The sequence below is a fragment of the Trichoderma aggressivum genome, assembly GCF_033847375.1.
Source record: "Trichoderma aggressivum f. europaeum strain CBS 100526 chromosome Unknown scaffold_045, whole genome shotgun sequence".
In the NCBI taxonomy this organism is placed as follows: domain Eukaryota; kingdom Fungi; phylum Ascomycota; class Sordariomycetes; order Hypocreales; family Hypocreaceae; genus Trichoderma; species Trichoderma aggressivum.
Genome location: NW_026946411.1, coordinates 253,539 through 276,690, shown reverse-complemented (window position 1 = coordinate 276,690; position 23,152 = coordinate 253,539). Strand labels below are relative to the sequence as shown.

General features: G+C 52.2%; 5 protein-coding genes across 5 annotated transcripts; 3 read left to right on the top strand and 2 right to left on the bottom strand.

Annotated features, from left to right (window-relative positions):
* Positions 1 to 108: 108 nt before the first annotated feature.
* Positions 109 to 6,059, top strand: Triagg1_8815 (uncharacterized protein; the record flags this gene model as incomplete). The annotated part of the gene is made up of 3 exons (XM_062903703.1): positions 109 to 300; positions 376 to 4,506; positions 4,575 to 6,059. The coding sequence occupies 3 exons, from the start codon at positions 109 to 111 to the stop codon at positions 6,057 to 6,059; spliced, it is 5,808 nt and encodes a 1,935-aa protein (XP_062752287.1).
* A 466-nt stretch (positions 6,060 to 6,525) lies between these two features.
* Triagg1_8814 (uncharacterized protein) lies at positions 6,526 to 8,531 on the bottom strand (the record flags this gene model as incomplete). Its single annotated transcript, XM_062903702.1, has 5 exons — positions 6,526 to 6,929; positions 7,001 to 7,059; positions 7,127 to 7,339; positions 7,400 to 8,092; positions 8,161 to 8,531. The coding sequence occupies 5 exons, from the start codon at positions 8,529 to 8,531 to the stop codon at positions 6,526 to 6,528; spliced, it is 1,740 nt and encodes a 579-aa protein (XP_062752286.1).
* A 5,092-nt stretch (positions 8,532 to 13,623) lies between these two features.
* On the top strand, positions 13,624 to 16,696 carry Triagg1_8813 (uncharacterized protein; the record flags this gene model as incomplete). The annotated part of the gene is made up of 2 exons (XM_062903701.1): positions 13,624 to 13,856; positions 14,026 to 16,696. 2 exons carry the CDS (start codon positions 13,624 to 13,626, stop codon positions 16,694 to 16,696), a joined length of 2,904 nt encoding a protein of 967 aa, XP_062752285.1.
* An 835-nt stretch (positions 16,697 to 17,531) lies between these two features.
* Positions 17,532 to 18,241, bottom strand: Triagg1_8812 (uncharacterized protein; the record flags this gene model as incomplete). The annotated part of the gene is made up of 2 exons (XM_062903700.1): positions 17,532 to 17,937; positions 18,036 to 18,241. The coding sequence occupies 2 exons, from the start codon at positions 18,239 to 18,241 to the stop codon at positions 17,532 to 17,534; spliced, it is 612 nt and encodes a 203-aa protein (XP_062752284.1).
* A 751-nt stretch (positions 18,242 to 18,992) lies between these two features.
* Positions 18,993 to 21,905, top strand: Triagg1_8811 (uncharacterized protein; the record flags this gene model as incomplete). The annotated part of the gene is made up of 1 exon (XM_062903699.1): positions 18,993 to 21,905. The coding sequence occupies one exon, from the start codon at positions 18,993 to 18,995 to the stop codon at positions 21,903 to 21,905; it is 2,913 nt and encodes a 970-aa protein (XP_062752283.1).
* Positions 21,906 to 23,152: the final 1,247 nt, after the last annotated feature.

Below are 23,152 nucleotides of genomic sequence, written 5' to 3'. Positions count from 1 at the left end.
CCTCGACTTGGAGGTTGCAGAAAACTATCTGCGTAGCTCTGTGGGAGCTTCAACTTTCATACCAACTAACTTTGCTGCAAGAAACCCGTGCTCTTTGCGATTGCGGCCATGACGCGCGACACTCGCGCGCGAGCGCTGGAGAAGATAGCTTCGCTCTCGGCGACGGGCCCCGCGACTTCGTTTGAGAAATCAGACCTCGACCGACTGTGCAAGGCGTGCCATTCAGGAGCAAGAGGAGGCGAACATGGCCAAGCTGGGCATAACGCAAAGCCGAATGGCTCTCTGGGAAGAGTCCCCATGGTCAGCAAACTCTCACCTCTTTGGCTTACACGTGAAGATGCCAGAAAAGCTGACTACTTAACCTTTTTTTCTTAGTCAATTCGCGAGTTTGAAGTCCTCCTCGCCTTATGCAAGACCGCGCCGAACATCCAATCCAGCCAAAGCGCCCAGAAGCTCTCTTATCGATTGATCCCTTACATACTCGACATCCATACCCAAGTCTTTGTGTCATCGCCCTTCTTTCGCAAGATCGAGCCATCCCCGACGGAGTCGTTGGCCTTCCACGTTACGGCTGCCCTGTTGTCGCTTGGAAACAACTACCACGAACTTCACGACGAAATCTCCAATGGCATCTGGCACTTCGTCAACGATTGTAACAAGGTGGCTGAAAATGTCGTGTCGCCACACGTCGGCGATCCTGAGAACCCCCATCTAGATGACGCGATCCGGACCGCGACCATTGCGCTGGCTCTCGTTGGTTTCCTTGATGCCATGTCTGCCCAGGCAGATTTCTGGAGAGTGGACGGTCGACTATTCCTTATACAAAAGATTCGCCAGCTTCTCTCAGAACCGTTCTTGGTTGCAGTTGAGACTGCCATCTCTACCATCCGTAACTCCCTTAGCCAAGACCGGGACGTGAAGGAGTGGAAGAGGCATCTGCGTCATTATGCCGCCTCGGGACGACCTCTTGGAGCAATGCTGCTGCAACGTAGTTTTATGTGGCTGGTACTGGCGAGCAGCTCCTTGATGGTTGCGGATGGAACACGCCTTCGGACCACACACATCTTGGACGTCCTCATGTCGAAAGACGGCAACCTGAACTCTGCTGAGATAGCGGCCGATACCCCCTCTATCGAGACATATACTGGTCTTGCGATAGAGCAGATGCATTACATCGAGGCGGGTGCTGACTTCGTGCGACTTGGAGCGCACTCTCAGCAACAGCTTGCCTTTGCAGTCAAATCCGCCGCCATGATCACGTATCTGAACTGTGCTCTGCTTAACGAAGAGATTGCGGATGCGGATATCCTCACCACATGGCTCCAGGAGGCACTGGAAGACCCTATGCAGATGACTGACGAAACTTTGGCATCTACTGTTCTACAGTGTCTGGCTCTGAGCTGCCGTATAGCGCCTTCGTTTTCTTCCACCGTCAGCCGCGTGCTTCCACGGTTTCTTGTCCAGACTGTGCCTCAAGGCAACACCGTTGGAGTGGCATCAAAGAGTTTAGCATATGTTTTGAGGCTGCTCTCCAAAGACGCAGTCATTAGCACTCTCTATACCTTGGGCAACGTGCTGAGCCCGGGCTCCGATGGAACGATTACTGGCTTGCAAGCTAATGGCACCGCCGGCGAAGCAAACCTGGTCCCTGTTTATGTCAACAGACACTCTACGGGGAGCGCCATTTCTCTTCAGATGAACGGTGAGGAAGAGACAGCCATAATTTACGGCAATGTTGTTCAGGCTATATGCGGCATTGCGGCAGCATGTGATGATGAAAAGATTACGGCTCTTGCACAGTCCATGCTTCTGCAGAAATTGGACAAGGTCAACGTCAGCGTCGATACCCAGGTAATAGCTGGTGCAGCTACATTGGCACTTAGTGGAGGTCAATTGGAGTTCCGCTCGCTCCTCAAATTATACTCGAGGATATGCCATATCGGCGTGGTAGAGAAAAAGGACTTTCTCTTGGGTTCGGTGAGGAGAGCTCGCGCCCACATCTCCGCTCGTTTGCGTCGTGATTCCCCCTTGTTCGACATCTACTGGGAACATTTGCTTGATAGCATTATTTCCCTAGGCGATGCTCATGCGTCTGGGCAAACCAAGGACTCGGACGTGCAGCTAGCCGCTCAAGAGATTGGGGAACTGCTGCACCCTCTTGCCGTGTTCATGGCCAGCAATGATCTTGCCTCGGAACCACTGACGAGCGACGAATCCAATGCTCTCCTTAGAGATGCATGGTTCAACATTGTTGTGCATGGCTTCATGACAACCACCGAACATGGCAAGAAGCACATCGATGAGCTTCGCATGATTGCCGTGCACTCTCCCGCCTTAGTGGCGAGCCAGCGTAGCGAGCAGGTTGAGAGCGACATCGAGCTTAATACTGTGCTGAGACGAGGACATAGCAATGAACGAGAGGCAATGCAGAAGAAGCTTCTCAGCGAGCTCATACCATCAAAGGCAGCTGATATTAAGAGCCTTAGCTACCGAAAGGTCATTTTCCTTCAAGCCGCTTACCTAGTTGAGAGTCTCCGGGCCGACGCAGGCGACTGCACAAAGGCATTGACCTACTTTTTGGAGCCTGCCATGCGAAAGGACGATGTGAGTAGCACTATGGAGGGCATTGCTGCGGCTGTCGTGGACAAGTATTTGAGAAAGACGCTCGCTGGCATTGACCCGAGCTTCTCCTCCCAATACGCCGCTACACAGCTTGTTTCCATCTTCTGTAACTGCTGCCATCGCATCGAGCGCGTCCAGCAGGCTGCATTTGCTTGCGCAGACCGTATCATCAGGGATGTCCCCTCGGCCCTGTGCCACAGAACGTCTCTCTTCGCTTTGCTAGAACTCCTTTCCCTCTTGTGGACAAGTTGTCTTGAGGCCGAGACTGATATCTACACACCACGGTCGATATTTACTTCCAAGCTTGGTGACGTGACACTCGAGCTATCCGACGACTATGATTTCCGTCGCTGGACCCTAGACATCCTTAACCGCAAGGCCAAGGCGTGGGTTACTGCGGCTATCAACCTGGCGCCGTTGGATGTGAAGGGCCTTCTCCAGACATATTTGTCGGAATTTGAAGACGATGGTGCATACGGTCATGTTTCCCTTGGCCGATCTTTTGCCCTGGAAGTTGGGTCCATCATTCCTTCAACGGATAGCAGGCTACAATCGCTCGACCGTGTCGGAGACACTGCTCTCAACACAGCGTCTGATTTGATCGCTCAGTATACTACTCGTCAAGAATACCGCTATGGCGAAACACTTCCAGATCGCGGGTCTGAGCTGATAAGTTTCATGAATTTAAACCGACGGTCGTCGTTTGTGCAGTCCACAGTGATAGAGAGTGCTAATGCGGCCACCGCTTTGGCTCATATCGAGGCACGGATTTTAAGCAAAAAGTCTACTTCTTTGAATGAGGTTCGCGAGATTCTCAGACGAGCAGCCGCCCTCTTGTGTCGCGGTGGAAAAGATGAATCAGCTGTTGCTCGCTACCTAGTGAACATTCCCTTCGCTCTGTTCACAAAGCAGTCGATCAAGCTGGGCGTCTCGCTGTGGCTTGGTGTAATGAACGAAAACCCACAGCTCGAGCCCAAACTTCTTAACTCTATTGCTCAGCAGTGGGAGCTAAGCATTTCTCGCAAGGTCGGCTTGTTCCATCCTGCTCTGAACCACCCTGACCCTTTCTTCCTCAAGGAAGAGTTCGCGCCAAGTGAGCTGGAAATGCTCGCAAAGCGACGGCAGTTGGTACATGACATTTTGTCTCCTCACGCTCGTCTGCTGCAGTTTTTCAGCAGCCACTTCAACGCCACCAGACTTGGCTGCCCCGATATCCAGAGAATCTTTATTCGCATGCTTGACTTGACTCTGGACGCCGTTAAGGACTGCGCGTCTCACCCACTGGCAAGAGAATTGCGTCTACAGATTGTCCTCTTTGGCCTACATGTTTTGCGATGGAGCACCATCATCAACGCTACAGCCCAGTTTCGTCTCAAGGGCAAGATTCTGTCGGCAGGCCTCTCCTGGTTCAGGAATTCCCCGAGATGGTCCTTTGGTAGCAATCTTGTACAACTAAAGACCGAGTTCCGCCTCATCTCGGACGTCCTCGCCGCCATGAAAGTTGTTGCTGCCATCGGTGCTAACACGAGCGGCGTTAATTCGCTACGTTCCAAAGAGCAGCTTCTGCAACTACTGTTGGAAAACGAGCAATCGCGCCTAGCGGTATGGACAAGCCCTCTAAGCCAGCATCACGCTCACCTGACGATCCATCACAACTCCTCGAAAGCAGCGACGGAGGCTGCTCTTCTGCCACTGATTCCTACAGCCTGGTTCCAAGATCCTGCTATCGCCATTGAGCTTGCAACGAGATTTCACTACCCTCGCTTGGCTCGCGAGATCAGATCACTGCTTCTTGCGATGCCAGAAAAAGCCATATCTGAACCTGAAGCCATTCCTCTCATGCTCGGTGGCCATCTACCTGAAGATGTCACTTCACAACTCAAGGTAATTCCTCCTCACCCCCTGACTCGTCAGCCTGTACATTAGACAAGTATTCTAACGCGAATCTCTAGTATCTCTTGTTTTGGGAGCCGATCAATCCTCTCACTGCGGTGACTCTCTTCCTGCCAGCATATAGAGACCATCCTTTCCTCATCCAGTACGCTATGCGAGCTCTGGAGAGTCATCCAGTGGATATTACCTTCTTCTACGTGCCTCAGATTGTGCAAACACTGCGTTATGACACACTCGGATACATGGAACGATACATCCTTGAGACTGCCCAGTTTTCCCAACATTTTGCTCACCAGATCATCTGGAATATGAAAGCCAACGCATACAAAGACAACGACGGCGAAATCCCCGATGCCATCAAACCAACTCTTGACTCCATCATGACCAAGATGGTGGACAGCTTCTCCCCCGAAGACAGAGACTTTTACCACCGAGAGTTTGCCTTTTTTGATGAAGTCACCAGCATTTCGGGTAAATTGAAGCCATATATTAAGCGGCCAAAGCCGGAGAAGAAGCAGAAGATTGAGGAAGAACTCCGAAAGATCAAGGTTGACGTTGGCGTCTATCTCCCGATCGATGCAGACGGCATCGTCATTGGCATCGATCGCAAGTCTGGAAAGCCTCTGCAGAGTCACGCCAAGGCTCCTTACATGGCAACCTTCCGCATCAAAAAGCACAAGGGCGGACTCGAGCAAGAGAACCAGCTCTTGGAGGGTAGTGGAGGGGAAGAAGGCAAGGAGCACGAGGACAACACGGTCGAGATATGGCAGTCGTGTATCTTCAAGGTCGGAGACGATTGCAGACAGGACGTGCTTGCGCTGCAGATGATTTCTGCCTTCCGGGGCATCTTCCACAACGTCGGCCTCGAGGTTTTCGTGTTCCCGAACCACGTCACTGCGACGGCTCCCGGTTGCGGTGTCATTGAGGTGTTGCCCAACTCGATTTCCCGAGATATGCTTGGTCGCGAGGCCGTCAACGGACTTTACGACTACTTTGTCTCGAAGTACGGCAACGAGGACTCCCTTCGCTTCCAACAAGCCCGCGCCAACTTTGTCAAGTCCATGGCCGCCTACTCTGTCATTTCGTTCCTGCTCCAGTTCAAGGATCGCCACAACGGCAACATCATGATCGACGACGCCGGGCACATCCTCCACATCGACTTTGGCTTCTGCTTCGACATCGCCCCCGGCGGCATCAAGTTTGAGCGTGCGCCCTTCAAGCTCACGAGCGAAATGATGGCCGTCATGGGAGGCTCGTCGGACCACCAGAGCTTCAAGGCCTTTGAGCAGCTCTGCATCAAGGCCTTCCTCGCCAGCCGCCAGTACTGCGAGAAGCTCAGCCAGATTGTCCAGCTCATGATGGACAGCGGCCTGCCGTGCTTCAAGCCGGAGAGTGTGCAGAACTTTAGGGACCGCTTCGTCATGGACAAGACGGAGCGGGAGGCGGCCGACTTCATGAAGGACCTTATCAAGAAGAGTTACTCGAGTTACAGCACTGGTATTTACGACCAGTTCCAGCTGCTTACCAACGGTATTCCTTATTGAGCGGGCTAAAATCTAGCTATTCTACGGGTCTCTTTTTTTGTTTCTTCGTTTTTGTCACTTTACGTTCTTAATTCCTAGTAGGGAATCCCGTTTTAGAAGATATGTTGATAATACTTAATAAAAGAGGAAAAGGAGGAGGGTATAGAGGAGAGGAAAGGTAGATTACCAGGGGTTTTGGCAAGTCAATATCCAATACCAATATACTAGATAGTAGTTTTCAATTCACATTCAGCGCGCGGAAATAATAGCAACTGCTTTATATCTTTGTCATCTTGGAACCCAAAATAATCTTCCACATCTAAAAACAAACCATCAGCGCAGCTAAGCAAGTAGTCTCTACGCCTGTGACATGAAAATGCCAAAGTAAGCAATTATCGCGAAAATATCTCACGTCATACGGGGCCTTCTTTTTAAAAGAAAAAAAAAATTCTCTTCCTTTAACAAGACCCGTTCAGGCGCGCGCATGTCATGAAGCAGGCTGCTTGAGCATGTGCGTTGGCGCATTATAGCTCAGGTAATCTACGTGGACAAATGCCCTGTCTACAATAGGCACCGACTCGAGGAAATAGGTCAGCACCTCACTCAAGTCATGGCTATCCTTAAGCGGTGTATTGGCTGAGAGCACAATATCCACCTCCACGAAGAGCTTGTCGCCCGCGTGATACGCGCGCAGGTTCTGAATCTGGCGGATGGCGGTGGCAAAGCGCATGGTGAGATAGAGAAGCAGGTTTCGCTCGTCAGGTTGGGCAGAGAAGCCGGTTAGGTTGCGGATGTGTTGAGCCGAAGTGCGGCTCCAGATGGTGATGACAACGAGGGAGAGGACAAGACCACCGGAAGCGTCAAGCCACCAGATTCGACCATAAAAGCCAACTAGAGAGGTGGAGAATTCAGCGTCAAACCCAGAAGATATCGGGTAAAAAAAGAAAGCGACTTTGACGTACCCAGGGGAAACAAGATGGAGCCAATATTGAATACGACATCCGTAATTGCATCATCGGCTCTGTGTAGAATAAAGAGTCAGTCTACGTAACGGCAATGCCTAACAACCGACACAAGGCGTGACTTACAGGGCTCGGACACTTGAATTTCTGACGAGGCGGCACCACAGCCAACAGCCGCCCTTGATTACAATAGTCGTTATCATGATAACGATGGCTGGCAGGCCCAATTGGAGGACTTGGTGGTTTGGTCCAGCAAGCCGCTGGATACATTCCAGGCTAACTTGGCAGAAAGAAGTTACCATGATGACTGAGAAAACCAGCACTCCGAGAGGTTCAAGTCTATTGGTATTAGTGAGAGTACAAACCCGCACAGAGCCCAACGCATGGGAACAAACTTACCGTGATCGCCCAACAGGATAGTTATGTTGATCCCGTTGGCTTGATGATATCAGCCGGGTTGTGGTCCAGACGATGGCAGTACTCAACAAATCGAGAACTGCATCAACTAAAGCCGCGAGAACGGACATGGATGGGACCGAGATGATGACGGCAATTTTTCCTGCCAGGAGGATGATGTTTGCGATGAGATTGATCCAAATGGCCAAGGCCACAATAGGATCGTCGTGGTCCAGATCAGCGTCTTCCAGCCATGGAAGATTCGGCTGTGGGCCAGCTTCCTTGGGCGAAACGTTTGGTTGGGGAGATTGCAGTCGCGAATTCGACTCATTCGCCTCGTCATCCTCGTGCTGCAGCAGCGGCAAATTCTCCGAAGAGCGAAAGATATCCTTTGGGGTTCGCCTCTGGGGGAGTGCTGTTTTGAGCGTAGATGATGAGCTACTATTGTGTCCGCTAGCAAAGTTGTTAATCGAGCCGTACGACCCGGCAATCTGGTTCAGGTGTGACTGAGTTTTGTATGAGGCTTGGGGGGTTTCTTCAGCAATAGTATCAGGGACATCAACAGGCTTAAAAGCTGAAGCCTCTAGTTCGTTTGCATATTCGTTCAACAACTCATGGGGAATAGAAGAGTCGAGAAGACAGTCAATGTACATGTATTGCTGGATCAGAGAATTCGTTCTCTGGTAGAATTCACGTCTTGGAGATGATTGAATAGTCAGCCCCTCGACTCTCACGTCGGCCAATGACACCGGAACAGTCCTTACAGGGGCTTCTTCATGTCATTGAGCTGCTCTTTCGTCTTCCAATACCGTTCCCAGCGATATCGCGGGTTACTTCGCCCAATGAGCTTCAAGCTCCGCGCCTGTGGGCCAAGAAGAATCTGTGACAATCGATGCTCATCTCGCAAGAGTCTCTCGATCTCTTCATCTTCGTTGCGCATCCACGAATTGCGCATGGACCCTGTCTCCTCATCGTCTACGAGATGGCGCGGCGTCGGAGCTGCTGGCCGTAGACTCGTCAGGCTTTGTTGAGATCGGGTCCGGATCAGTGATGTCAGGGTCTTTGTCCGCGTATGCAAGGAGGAGTGATAGTAACTATCATCGTGGCTAAGCCAAGGCCGGTTTGGCGAAGTCATTTTTTAAGACTCTGTGCAAAAACCCGCTCCGTTCCGATACGTTCAAAGTCAATTGGATGCATCAAATGAAGAAACAACGGATAAGGGGAAGAATCTGAGACGTAGGAAGTCCAACCGCCGGATGACGTAGGCGCGAAAATCCTGCTCGATCTCGGCTCAATCGCCTTGTGCCATGTGGTAGCGCAAAGGCAAGGCCTGCGAGGCGTCAGCTAGCTGAAGACTGCTGTGCCTTACTCGTATGCGACAGGCCGCACAGATGGCGGTTTAGATTGTCCATTACGAGGAACTAGCAAGCTGCTAGGCCGCAATATGAGGCCGCCAAGTAAGCCTCCCGTACTTTGAAAAAGCCAACTCGGCATCATTGGCCCAAGCGCAAAACAAGGTTGGCAGGCATGAGTCGAAGACGAGCACAAGGATGCATATTCACGAGTAACCGGTAAACTCTGGTTGATGTCAATGGTCTAGGACTGTCCAGAGACCACCATATCAAGACGGGCGGCTCGTCGGAGAATAAAGACGGGCGACAAATGTTGCAGCTGGTCCGGAGATGCACGACCACGGAAGTCGGCCTAGCGCAGTGTTATTGTATGTAGCTTTCAATCCATGCTTGCATGCTTAGCCGTGATATCAAGTGCCCGCTTCCACCGATCCGCTGAGTACCCAGACTCTGGCCCCGATCCGGCTGGTGGGCAGAAGCCTGGTGGCGGCATGTAGCTCTGGATGCGAGAGACCAAGATCCAACCATGTTTTAGGAGAGGCCGGTAGTAACAGGTACGAGTACTCATACTCTGCATCTATCCTGTGGAGAGCTTCGATATGCACTCCGTACAATACAATCGACGCATTGCTGCCGGCACATCGCCTGCTTGGCATTGTCTCCGAGACAAGGTGAGCCCGTCAAAGGCCATCTTAGACACTCGCTTGTAGGCACAGGTAAGCTCTAGGTAAGTAAACCTTGGTGGAATGCAAGGGAAATGATGATACATCAGCGCGTGGATACGATGTCGCATGTGAGATTGGGCTGGGGCACGGCTGAAAGATTTACATTTTTGCAAAGACAGTTTCTACAGTAGTAGTATTTTGTTTCCCGTGAAATCAAAGGATCCTGTGATCTGTGCTGACAAAGCTGCTCAGTGCTTCCATTTCACGTGTGGAAGGAGCAATGAGTTTGCCAACTTGAAACCTGTAGGGCAGGAGCCAAGATGAGGTGGAAACTATATCTCGCTGGAGTTGAAAATGCACAAAATATTCTTTCTTCTACACCACCTCACAGCATCTACGCAATTTGTCGTCCTCGTACGTCAATGCCGCAGTTTATCAGCTCCATTGGTCAACCAAACTGACTTCTGGATGCAGGCTTCTCGGCTTTTGACTTTTCCAATGCTGTGCTGTGGCACCCGTTCCTGGATCCCGGGTAGTCCGTTCCTGGACAAGAAGCCAAAGACTCGAGCGCTGTGCGACGTGGTACCAGCTCCAGCTCCAGCACACGAGGTGATGAACCTTGATCCCCCCGCATGCATTCATCAAGGATCGAGAGGCCCACTGAAAACCTTGCCTACTGTCGACTATGCCTCATCCAGGCGCGTGCTGCTCGGGATGATGTCTACCTAGTACCTATGCTATTCGGCTCCAATTGCCAACAAGTCATTCCACGTCAACGGGAGGCCCTGACAGTCGAGGGGTGGGCTACAGATGGAGATGGAGCCAGCGTACTCGTACGAGAAGAAAATTTTTTGCAGCTTGCTGGGCCGCAGTTTTAAGCATCGCCGACCTTGGTGCCTTCAGTGGGCCTGCTCGATGGCGACTCCAGCAGGTTTGCGTGGAAAGCAGATGTCATCGTCCGCAATCATGGCCTCTTCGAAGGCGACTTGTGGAGGTGGGACCTGTCCACACCCAAGCCCACAAAAGTCTTGCACAGAGTTGTGTGTGAAAAGCTTGTTGGCGCCGATCGCACTCCCGAAGACCTGATGATCTCTGCTCTCCCTGAAGATCAACAGACCTTTGGGCAGCGCAGCCGGCGCTTGCCAATGGCCTGGCCGAGGATCAGAGCCCTGTGCTCCGTATTGCATCACAGGTCCTCTTGTGCTTGACGGAGGTTTCGCGTTGCACACGGAGGGAAAAAAAAAGGCAGCTACTGCAGTGGAGAGTTACGGCGAGAACCACCATCTCTCTGTACGAGTACCTTGCGTAGTACCCGGCAAGGAGGCATTGAGACAGAGGCATTGAGAAAATATTCGACTATGCCGAGCCAGTAGTGCTCCGTCGCGCCAAGTCGGAAGTGACGGGCGCATTGATTAGGCGTCGATGGGACCTGTACTGGCACAGCTGAAGACTTGATAGCTGCTCCATTCGAAGGCCCGACGCTTTTGCTCTCACCACTTGGCTACGAAGCGCGCTAGCCAGTGGCGACCGTTTACCCCTGGAGCGTTGCGAAGAAGAGAGCTGAGATTTTAACACGCCATATCACGCAAAGAGGAAAGCGCCTCACCATGTCGGTTGATCGATTTGAACTTGCGGCTGCATGTTTACTCCCCGTTGGCTGGCCGGCTTTGCTGCCCCAATTATCCACCTCCTTGTCTATCCTGGGCAAAGGCCGAGAACACGACATGCCCTCCTGGGAGGGGGAAAATTAGAAGAAGAAAAAAAAACAAGCGTCGACGGGGAGGACAAAAATAACCAAATGACATGAACAGGGCTCTCCGGATTTTGTTTTCTTTTCCATGACACAGCGCTCGCATTCCAGTCTCGACGAGGGCCAACGCAATTCGCGCCCCTTGGAGATTCAATTCCTCCAAGTTTTTCGGGATACTCCATATTAGCCTGCATGTATCAAGTACTACTATTCCATGCTTGCCGACTGCAACCAGTCTCAAACTGCTTTTCGGAAGCAGGCCATGGAAATGGGACGGTGCACCCCTAACGCCATCACCGAAAGTCAAATCTCTTGCGCCTATGCATGCATGTACGAAGGCTCCAATTAAATACTACTCCGTGCTACAAGTACGTGCCTGCGAAGCATGTGCATGCGCAACAAATCGTGCAAGCTCAGAACGCCCTCAACTTCAGCTCCACCGAGCTGATGAGGCCGTACAGGAATAGTACATGGCATCAGATATCTAGTGACGGCTTGGTCCGAGAGGGAGGCATTGCTGATGCGCGTGAATCCTCACAGGCAGTGCCTGCGTGAGCGAGGCAGCACGAGATGCTCTGCACGGAGTTCGGAGTCGCACATGGCGCTGGCACCCAAACCCCCCAAGCCCTCTTGGCAAGCTTACAGGCGCAAGCACTGGTATTGATACCGCAAATAATCACCACCAGCGATGGATACTTCTCGTATGGCCACTACCTACTCGTACCTCGCGGCCCATCAATTGAAAGCCAGCCATTCCGCGTCTCCACTCGTGATAACCGCCCGCTAACTGGACTAAGCCCCAGCCTCCACACGGTTGCCGCCCGGGCTGATGGTACATGCACTCGTATCTCAAGAGAGCAGGGAGCAGGACGCAGAGAACGGAGCGCCATGCTTGGGTGCTGAGGCATCGTAGGCCGATGCCGTTTGTGTCAATGCTGTTGCTGTTGTTGTGATGTGCTTGTGTTCGTCAATGCTCGGCGTTCGTTCGTTCCACTGCGGTCTGAACCCCCGGGCCATAGCCCACCACACCACACCTGTCGCAGCCGGAACCCAACCACACCACCTGATTCGCATCCAGTCTTTCATATCCTCCACCGTAATGGCTAGCGAGAAGAGGCGCCTGGATCCTCCGTGTGCAGACAGGGGAGCCAGAAAGGGACAGCAGCTAGGCAGGGATAGGGGCGGGCTACCTGAGCACTGAGCTCCGTCTCTTTGGCCTGCCATCCATGGCTTACGAGATCGGCCTAACAGACGCAGCCCAGGCTACCGACAGGGGACCAATCTGATGGATGGTGAATGGGATGGGATGGATGGACGAACTAGCCACTCAATAGCCGGACACGCATCTTAACGCCTGGCCCGGCCGACCGTCGCTCTCCTGAAGTTGCATCCCTTTTTTTCTTCTTCTTCTCAACCCCTTCTTGTCGTACGCTGTCTTGTTCCTGCCGCTCTCTTTCATCGCCCACCGACGTCGAACTCGAGGCTCCGAGCGTCTTCTTCTCAGCGAGAGCTTGGATTGTCTAGCACTGTCTCGTATAGCCCCAAGAGTACCTGCGTTTGGCTCATTTCCCCCTCTTTGATAGCTGCCTCGGCTGCTCACTCGTTCGTGTTCGACTTCTTTTTTTGGGCTTTATTCGCCGGCATACCTTTCGCTCCTCGCGCCGTCTCTTGCTTGACATTTGTTTACTATTGTTCCGGCATCAAGCATCACCGCTTTCTAGCCTCGCCTTTTATTGTATTTTATTCATTTGTATTTTGGATTTCTGTTTCTTACCAACCTTCATTTCCTTGCGCCGTGTCTTTGCATTACGTCTTTAATCTCCCTCTCTCTCCGGCCCCTCTTATTCATTGCTTTTTGCATCCTTCTTCGGATCGCTCCTGGAATCGCGAGATACGAGCCTGTGCGCCTGCATTATTGCGCTGTAATCCCGAGATTAATGTGAGTCTCACGCTTTTCTTTGCCTAGCCTTGCGCATGCCGGACGCTCCCGGCCAACCACCTGGTCATGTCTCAGCCAGAAATACCTGCCCACCGCCAGGCCAGCTTACCAACAAGGAGTCTTGCTGGCTTTCTCAGAACCAAACAATTCATTCTGGCCTCGTTACACTCGCGGCTCGTCCTCTTCGACAAAGGCGGGACCAAGGCCCAAAAAAAAGAGAGATGCACTGGACGGGCATTTGCTAACGTGGGATATTTCTCTATGCAGCCACCCAGCAAACTTGTCGCCCAACGAGTTTGACGCGATTACACCTGACAGCCACTCAGACGATCCATCATTCGTCGCTTTTGTCCTTTTATCACCGGACCTCGTATCGCCAGGGTCCCAAGCCTGCTGACCCGTTCCCACCCCCTCAGCCGCCGGAAAATTTGTTGGGTAGCGTCGGAAAAAATCGCCGTCGAGCTGCAAGATAGGAGGTGCAGTCAAAATCTCGACCAGAGACTTCTCATCGTGTGGTCTTCATGCCTAGATTCTCAGTTGCCTTTGCCAGGCGGAAGAGCACCGCAGACGACATCGAAAATGCCGAGGTAACACCACCTGGACAGTCTTCGTTTAGAGTCCTGGAACGACACGATTATTCGGGCGTCAAATCGTTTGACGGAGGAGCGAAGATGGCTAGATCCACTGGATCTCTACTCCCCAAGTCTGACTATCCAGCAGACGATAACATGTTCTCTGATATGAAAGCTAACCGGTAAGTTTCAAGCCATTTTCTTGTGTTTGAATCCTTTGTCTTGGCGAAGAGGGAAGGGGATGGGGGACTGGAGGAGAGAGATGCGCTGTGCTGTTTGATCCATGTCTGAGAGACTCAACCATGGGAAGTTATCATCTTGACCCTTCTGCATACTAACTGCTTCGTTAAGTGGAAGCGGCTTGTCCAACACCACCAACACCACGTCTACAGATGCGTCTTCACGCCACAGTAATGCATCGACAGCCCCGTCGTCGGCCGACTTTAGTGGAGGCAACTTGTTCCACGATGACCATCGAAATGGACCACCCAAGAGTTCATCATCGGATATGCATGGCCGTGGGAATTCCAACAAATCCATCGGATCCAAATTCTTAGATCGGGCTGGCCGTACCTTTTCGTTTGGCGGGCAAAAGAAGCATACCATCCCTCCACCCCTGGAGGACCCTCTTATGCCGGACTTGCCGCCACCTATGCCTATCATGGCTGAACCAGGACGCACTGGATCTAGAGGTACGACTACATATACGCAGGCCCCAACCATTCCCCGCAAGCCAGCTCCCCGTAATACCAATGCGTTAGACCTTGGTAGTGACTTTGGATCAATGTTTTCAGGATCAGGTTTCGAAAAGAGAGCAAGCATGGCCACGCTTAAGAACGACGACTTGGCTTCTCCCCGGCTCCTCACAGGCAACCCCCAGGGCCATGGCCAAACGTTTCCACGCAGCCCAGACGCCGCCACACCAGCCGAGCCTTTGCTCAGCTCATGGAACACGTCCAAATCCAATGTGATTGTCGACGATTACTCATCGGACAAGAGCGCCTCACCAACATACGATAGCCCCCCGCGAGTCCCAACCCATTCATCCCCACGGTATCAGTCTCCCGCTCGACAACCACCGGCCAGGAAGTCGCCCCCAGCTGAGCAACCCCCAGCTCGTCAGCAGCCCCCTCCTCGTCAGCAACCCACGCCTCGCCAGCAACCACCAGCTCACCAGCCACCACCAATGAGCCCTGATGAGTCACAGGATGACGAGGATGCGCAGCTCCTGCAGGAAACCTATACTGCCATCCAGCTCCTTTCGGCTGAAGATGATGAATTTGATGAAAACCCACAACAGGGGCGATACCGGCGGGAGGAGGATAGTTTCACGGCGGCTCCACGAGCCAAGACTGCTCCCATCGCCAACTCTGGAAAGAATGGAGACGGTATGCAAGATGCCAACAGGCCTCGATTCCCGAAGCCCAACATTCGATACGTACCTCCTGATGGTGCGCCTCGGAACAAAGTGATGACCCCAGCTGAATTCGAAAAATACCGGGAGGACAAGATTCGCCATGATAGAACGAACAGCACAGCAAAGGATGATGAGGACGAGGACATCAACTATGAGGATGAAGAAGACGAGGTTGAAAAGTCTAAGCAACAGGCAAAGCAGAGACGGAAGCAGGAGGCTCACATGGCTGTGTACCGACAGCAGATGATGAAGGTTACTGGCGAAACCACCCCCACAGATGGGTTGGGCATCCCGACTTCAATGAGCGCACCACAGCTGGGCCATATAAAGACGCCCTCGCTTGACCCGGCGGCGGCGCCTCCGCCCATGTTAGCACCTGCAACTGCCGTGTCTGGCGCCTCTGATGAGGGCGATGATGATGAGGAGATCCCGCTTGCCATTTTGCAGGCGCATGGATTCCCCAGCAAGAATCGACCCCCCACCAGACTCAGCACAATGGGATCAAACCCTAACATGCGAGCCTCAGCAATGCTCATGCCAGGGCGCCCATCGTCAGCCATGGGAGAATCTGCTGGTTCCCGACGCCACTCCACCCTCCCAGCTTTTGCACGGAACTTGCCCCAGGACCCGTTCATTGGAGCGAGCATTGCTCAGCCTGCCCTTCGAGAGTCTCTATCATTCAACGATATGGGCCTGGGCCCTAAGCCGCCGTCTCCGCTGCCCCCCGGAGGTCTTGTTGGCGTAATTGCCAGCGAGGAGCGACAGAGAGCAATGCGACGTGGAAGTCCAAGCGTCGACCCCTCAAGACTCATGGGCAGCGGCTTCTCTACTCCGGTAGGAGTCGACCCTGCTGCCGGGATCCCCCCACACATGATGTACCCCCAGACTCAGATGGGAGGCATGGGAGGCATGGGGGGTATGGGAGGTGGAATACCTGGCATGATGCCTCCTATGATGCAGCCGCCGATGGTGAACGCCGGCGACCAAGCTCAGCTCCAGATGACGCAGCAAATGTCGCAGTTTATGCAAATGCAGATGCAATTCATGCAAATGATGGCTGCGAACCAAAACGGCGCCGTGCCACAGCAGCAGCCGCCGCAGCTGCAGCCACCGTTCCAGCAGCCCTATGGCGGTTTGATGGGCAATCAATCCATGGTTGACATTTCTTCTCGCAACTCCATGATGGGCGAACAGACTCTGGAACCTCGCCGTGGTGATTACGGCAGCATGCGGACAATGAGCATGGTTCAACCCAGCTCAGCGCCGATGGCTCATCCTGGATACGCTGGGTCTATTCGATCATCTATCCATGGGTACACGCCGTCGATTGCGCCGTCAGAGCGAAGCAACATTGGCCTTCCCAACCGGTATAGACCCGTCTCACAGGCTGTGGGCCCTACCGGGCTCGGTCATATTCCCTCGCAGTCTTTCTCAGGGGCCCTGTCTGTGTTGGCTGACAACAAGAACCGGACGTCGATGAGGATTGTAAACAAGTCGGCTTCTGATGACGACGACGACGAAGAGGGCTGGGCGGCGATGAAGAATTCGAGAGAAAAGAAGAGATCTCTCTGGAGAAGCAAAAAGAACTTGAGCTCAGTCATCTGAGCAAATGATGTCATTACCGAACTTGCATGCCTTTTCACCCCTCTCCTTTGTCTCATCCTACGGGCGAAGGGCAAGATGTGTTTATGGATGAAGATGCGTGCATCTGTCTTGTGGTGCAAGCGTGAATTTGTGCGAGTGTGAGTGCGAGAGAGAGAGAGAGAGAGAGTGTGTGTGTGTTGTGTCGCCTTTGTCGAACCAAGGGGCGAGCACGAGTAATTGGGATTTCTAACTTGGACCTCTTCTGACGCTATGCTTGGATTACCATGGTCCGTCATATTATGCAGCGCGACCCGACATAAAGGAAAAAAATATAATCATTTGACAGGCTAGATGTTTTGGGATGTCCGCTCGGGCGTCAATGGTGGGAACATTTGTCTGGGCGGATTCGCGTCACGCATGATAGAAATGGCTCTACGCCGTAATTGAATAATTTGTCTGCAACGGCTCTCTCCTTTTCTTTTCCATTTGTCTGGCAGAAGGGGGAGGGAGGGAATCATGACTTATAAGCGATGGGGAACGAAAAAGATAAAGGCAAAAAATATCGTTGGGAAATCAAAACGGATGTATCTAATCCAAAGCGGTCAATTTCTTCTTGTTTTTTTTGTAGCTAGCTGCTAATGGGTGGTATCAAACTGAGTAGCTGTATCATAATATCTGACTGAGCTTTATGGAGCCGACATTTTGACTCTATTCTTGCCAATATCTTGCCAGCGTGCCTTTATATGGGTTTCGTGAAATCGCTCTTCTCAAACGCCATAGTGTTTGGAGGGTTTCTCTCTCTCCATTTATATTTCTTGAAGGATTTCTTCTTTTTTATATGTATGTAAGTTGAGTTTTAGCCCTGGATCTTTCCGGTTGCCCACTCGTTCTTCTTGACGCCCATCTCCACAGCCGCTAGGCCCCAATCTTCTCCGTGGTTGTGGCCCTTGCCCTCAGCGCTCGTGCTAATACCCGCGCGGGACTTTGCCTGCTCCTCAGTGAGCACGGTCAGAACGCCGAAGATGACGGGGATGCCGATGTCGAGCTGGACGCGCATGAGGCCCTGGGAGACGGAATCGGCAATGTACTCAAAGTGCATGGTCTCGCCCTTGATGAGCACGCCAATGGCAATGATTGCGTCAAAGGGTCCGCTGGAGTCGCCGGCGGAGAGAGCGGTTAGGTCGTGAGTCGAAGCACCGAGGAGATCGGTGGCTGAGGGAGCGCCGGAAGCATTGGACTGAATCTGAGAGGCAGAGAATAGTCTATTTTCCCCATTGAGAGCGCGCGCACATCAGTCATCTTTGATCTTCGGTTGCTAAGACGAAAGAGGAGGTGGTGGGAGTGAGGGGGGCAGCATTACCGCTGAACAGCAATGGGGAGCTCCCACGAGCCCGGGCAAGACTGAATCACAATGTTGGACTCCTTGACGCCGGCCTCCAGCAGCTTCGCCTTTGTGCCGGCCAGGAGAGGCTCGATGATGGTGGTGTTCCAGCGGGCGTGGACGATGCCGATGCGAAGGCCGGAGCCGTCGTGGTGCTGAGGAGCAGGGCCCTTGAGAGAAGACATGGTTGGGGAGGCTGGTAGAAAAGCGACGTTGGGAAAAAGAGAGAAAGATGCTAAAGGGGGATATGTTTGGGGTTACTATAGTAGGTACTAGTATGCTTATCCAAGAGTGTTTTTGTATGATGTTCGAGGTAAAGATCAGATCAGAAACAAATAGACATGCGATGGGAGCTCAGCTTCGGCTAGCTGACTGATCAGATGAATGCGGCGGGGCTACAGGCACGGCGGCGGGGTACTAAGGTGCTGGGAGCGGTAGCTGGTACTTTGCGCGGCGGCGGAAACGTCACTTTGGTCTGCAGGAACTGGCTGGCAGGTGACCGGCGCGGTGACTTTTGGCCAAGGTCGTTTCTGCGTGGCGCGATTACGAAGCAGCTACAAAACCTTACGGTATCCTGCGGGTCTTGGAGCCTCTTTCCCATGTGCTATTGTCGAAATTGGCTGAGGTAGCGACTACTACTAGTACTGACCTCAGTACTAACAACAGACAGGAAATCGCAGCTTCCTTTTTGCATTGATTCCCGTCTTGATTCACCGAGTCAATGTCGGAAGGAGTGATGAATGAAAGCTTCAGTATGTACTTGCTCTATAGATAGCAGACGCTCATTTAATGGCAGCCTTGGAGGCATTTTGCTCCAATTGGCTTCATTTCAGCGCAAGCCCTCTTCATCATCCCGTACCGCAATATCGTGAAATCCCCAAGTGATAATACCGTTATCCAGATACCTATTATGCCGTGTTAATTACAGTTTTTACAATGCCAATCTCAGCTCTGCCTCAATCGACTGTCCGCTTTCTTGGCTCCTCGGTCGTCATCACCAAGCCTTGCGACGTGGTCAAGGAGCTCCTGGACAATGCCATCGACGCGGGAGCTAGCTTTGTTGAAATCGCAATCTCACCCAATTATCTCGATACGATACGAGTCCGTGACGATGGCCAAGGAATTGATATTGAAGATTTCGATGCTCTTGGCAAACGTGCTCATACCAGCAAGTTGAGAGCTTTCAAAGAGCTTGGTTCGAGGGCCAGGGAGACGCTGGGCTTTCGCGGCGAGGCGCTTGCGGCCATGAATTCTCTCGGTACCATCACTGTTACAACCCGAACGGCCGAGGATGTTGTGGCGACACGTTTGCAGCTCAAGCAAAACGCCGGAGGTGTTGACAACAGACAGCCAGTATCGGCTCCTGTTGGTACAACCGTTCAGATCACCAAGCTTTTCGAAACTCTGCCCGCTAGAAAGCAGTATTCTTTGACGAATAGCGCCAGATACATACAATCTACAAAAGATCTCTTGAAAGCTTGCGCCCTAGCTCGACCCGACCTTAGACTATCATTCAAGGTTCTTGGAGAAGCTACCCACTGCTGGTCATACGCCCCAGTTTGTGCCGCAGGAGTCAAGGAGGCAGCTCTACAGATATTTGGAACTACTTTGGCCAATAATTGCATCCATGTGTCTCGCAACTCAGGGTGTGACCAAACGACAGCCCCCCAGCTCGGCCAGCAGCTCCCCGAAGATTTCATATTGGAAGCTCTCATCCCAAAACCCGTATTTGATGCCCAAGCTGTCAAGGGAAAAGGGATTTATTTATCCATCGACTCAAGGCCCATCTCATCTCTGGACCCCATGGCCAAGAAGATCATGGCCATTTATAAGCCATATCTGAACCGGGCTGCTGGCACTGGAGAGCCTTGTGCTAGCATACCTAATCCTTTTGTACAGCTCAATATTCGGTGTCCTCCTAACAGCTACGATGTAAATCTGACACCGCTTAAGGATGAAGTTGTATTCGTGAACGAAGACACCATCACGGCCTGTTTTGAGGGACTTTGTCAAAAGGTATACTCCCAAGGACCCATCAATCGCCCAGTTTCAACACAAAGGTTCTTGGGGCGTGAGAAGGAGATAAGGGCATCAACAGAGGATATAATTGAAAGGCAGGGTATCCTGTCATACTGGGAGATCCACCGTATGCCAGATCCTCCGACTCCAGACTCCTGCTCGAATATTCAATCGATACACAGCGCAGAGCAACTAACCGCGCTCCTACGAACAACAAGAGATGAACCAGGCAATCAAGAGAGTGTGCCTACACTATTGTCCGAACAGTCTTGCACTCAAGGCGCAACTTCGTTGGCAAGATTGAGGACATGGAAAACTGTAAACATGTTCCGAACCAACAGCAACTCTACTGACGAGGACGGCGGGGCGGATAGAGTTGAGATACGGGTGCCACAGTCGCTTATGACAGCCACAATTCCCTCTAACAAACGGACCAGCGGGAGCTTACGAATTCCTAACACTTCTGTATCGGAGAATATCGAAAGATATCTCCTCTCGAGCAAGAATGCAACTTTCCAAATAGCGACGGATGAGACGGCTACCGAGAGAACCCAACCAGCTTCTGTGACATCAACATCGCCTACGAAGTTCCCTGGCCGCATACCTCTACAACCTTTGACTGATTCCACGTTAAATGCGATGAATGGCCAAGCAGAGTCGGAATCTGATACTTTAAGTGCTGGATCAGATATACCAGAACCAAATCACCACACGCAGACCATTGTTGCTACCAATCAGACGGGTCAAATATTTCAACGAACGTCTCTTAATCCTACTCTGCCGTCCTTCGAGCCTGAGCCCCTGGGATTTGGCTCCCCGCATCAGTCGAGAAGTATGACGGAATGGCCCACGCCTCCTGCGTCTGGTAATTTGCGAAACGCGAGACCGTTCAATTCTCCTTTCAGACCCCCACTCAGGACTTCGCAAAGAGACCTTCCCGCAGGAAATATTGCAAATACACGATCACGGCTCAGGGCTCCGGAAAGTGGCAGGGTAATACCTTTTACTTTACCAGGGCAAACCCGCATCCAACGACCAGCGGTGCTTGGACGGACTACTCAACAAGTGGGATCGGTAGGTACTCCTAGGTCTAATGCAGATATAGGAATGAACTATCCTCAGCTGCACCCCCGAAGGGTACATGGGTTGAGTCGCCAGAGAGACATGGATCAAAATTTGACACAAGAGATTGGACTGGCATCACGGCAGGAAACCCGAGATGATGTCTCACAGCCGCATCTTTTCTTGCATGAGCCGGACCGGCATTCCCCCTTTCTGCAGACACCCTTTATGAGAGCTCTACCCCTCAGTATCACACCAGCGTCAAATACAGGCCAAGGTGATCCAAGTGCGGGTGACGGTGTCTCAATGGTTCAGACGCCCGATATCTCAACGACTGCCTTGGTTCGCTATGAACCACGGGATGTCACCCCCCCTGATAATGAAAATGACAACACAGGCGACCCGAGACTTTATCTTATCGAGCGGCGACGCTCACAAGCGAGACATGGCATTGCGAGGCGAATCTCATCTCAACGACTTCCTCTCGAGGTGGTTGCTAGTCACTTGACAATGCGGAACGCTTCCATTTCACTCAGGCCGTCGAAGAGAAAAGTCAGGTCATTGGTGAGACGAGCCCTTTTGCTAGACTATGGCACCTTGCCAGGTAACCGGGGACACGCAGTAGAGTTCCAAAGCATGGAAGAGGTTACCGAGCTGGAACAACGTCTCCACAGTGTTGTGGAATCATGGAAACAAACACAGAATCAGCCTGTTGAGGTGGAATATAAGCTACGATCGGCAGCAAAAGGCAAGGGGATGGGTCGTTGACTGCACCCCGATACTGTGAGCGTTGGTAGCTAGATCAGGGCTATTGGTTGAAGTAGGATGATGAGCAACAATGCTCATATGTGTAATTTGCTTGGGAGAAGATTTTGAAGGACATTTCAACAAAGGGCTAGTACAACACCTACGGTTTAACGAGCTATCTAGTCAATACAGTGTCTAATCTAATAATGATGTCGTAGAGTACAGACGTAGGAACGTTGGTAATTTGCCATGATACCAGCACTTGCTGCTTTCCACCAAGGCAGCCAAATTACCGCCTCGGCAGGAAAATAGCTGATTGCCGAGCTTGTGCTATATGCGGAGCTTAAAAGAATAAAGCTCTGAGCAACATGAAGCTACGGCCGGGAGACCCGGGCGATGTTTGGCCAAAGCGAATCTTGGGAAGTACATTCGAGGTGAGAAGTGGGTTGTACCGATTAGTAAAACGTCATGGAAGATTTGGCATTTCATGGTAACAGGTGGATCGGAGTCTGTACGGTGATGCCGGACCGGCAACGCAGGCAGGCCTGCTGTAGAAAGATACAGGGGGGGTTATGTTGGGTTTCCGAAATCTCCTGCGGGTTTTCAGCAAGTAAATGTGGCATGACGGGGGGGAGCATCAACATCAGGTTTCGCTATTTGTGATGCTGCGTATTTGACGGAGCTGCGTATTTGACAGAGCTGGAAGATGTCTCTTCTGGGAACAATTTGGTGGCCTTGCAGAGGGGTTGATCTTGATTGGGGTATAAGATTCGATCGAAATCGTCGGCAACGGTGTTTAACTCCCTTGAAACTTCGTATCATCGTACACGGAGTACGAGAAATCTTTGTGGAGGGCGATCTCGTGAGGGTCCCCATGCTCGGGGGTGTGGATGTACCTGTACCTGTACATGTACATGCATGGACTTTGGGGGGGGGGGGGGGGGGGGGGAGCTGCATTGGCTCGTATACGCGGATTGCGCGAGGGCGGAAACGGACTTTCTGGGTTGTGACGTGGTGGCATGAGGGACATGACGAAGTATGCGTGTATTTGAGAGGATTGGAGTTGATTGTGTGACGAGAGGGATTTTGAGGCCGCTTTGAGTCTAAGTTGAGTTGACGATGGCTGGTTCGTATCGTACCAGGCCGTACTGTTCCGACTTGGGCAAGGTTATGGTACTTGCAAGCTCGATGTGCGTGTTGAACGGGTTCACGTACCCGAAGCCAGAGCGAGGTACCTGTACCTGTGTGCGAAGCACCTCCACTAACAC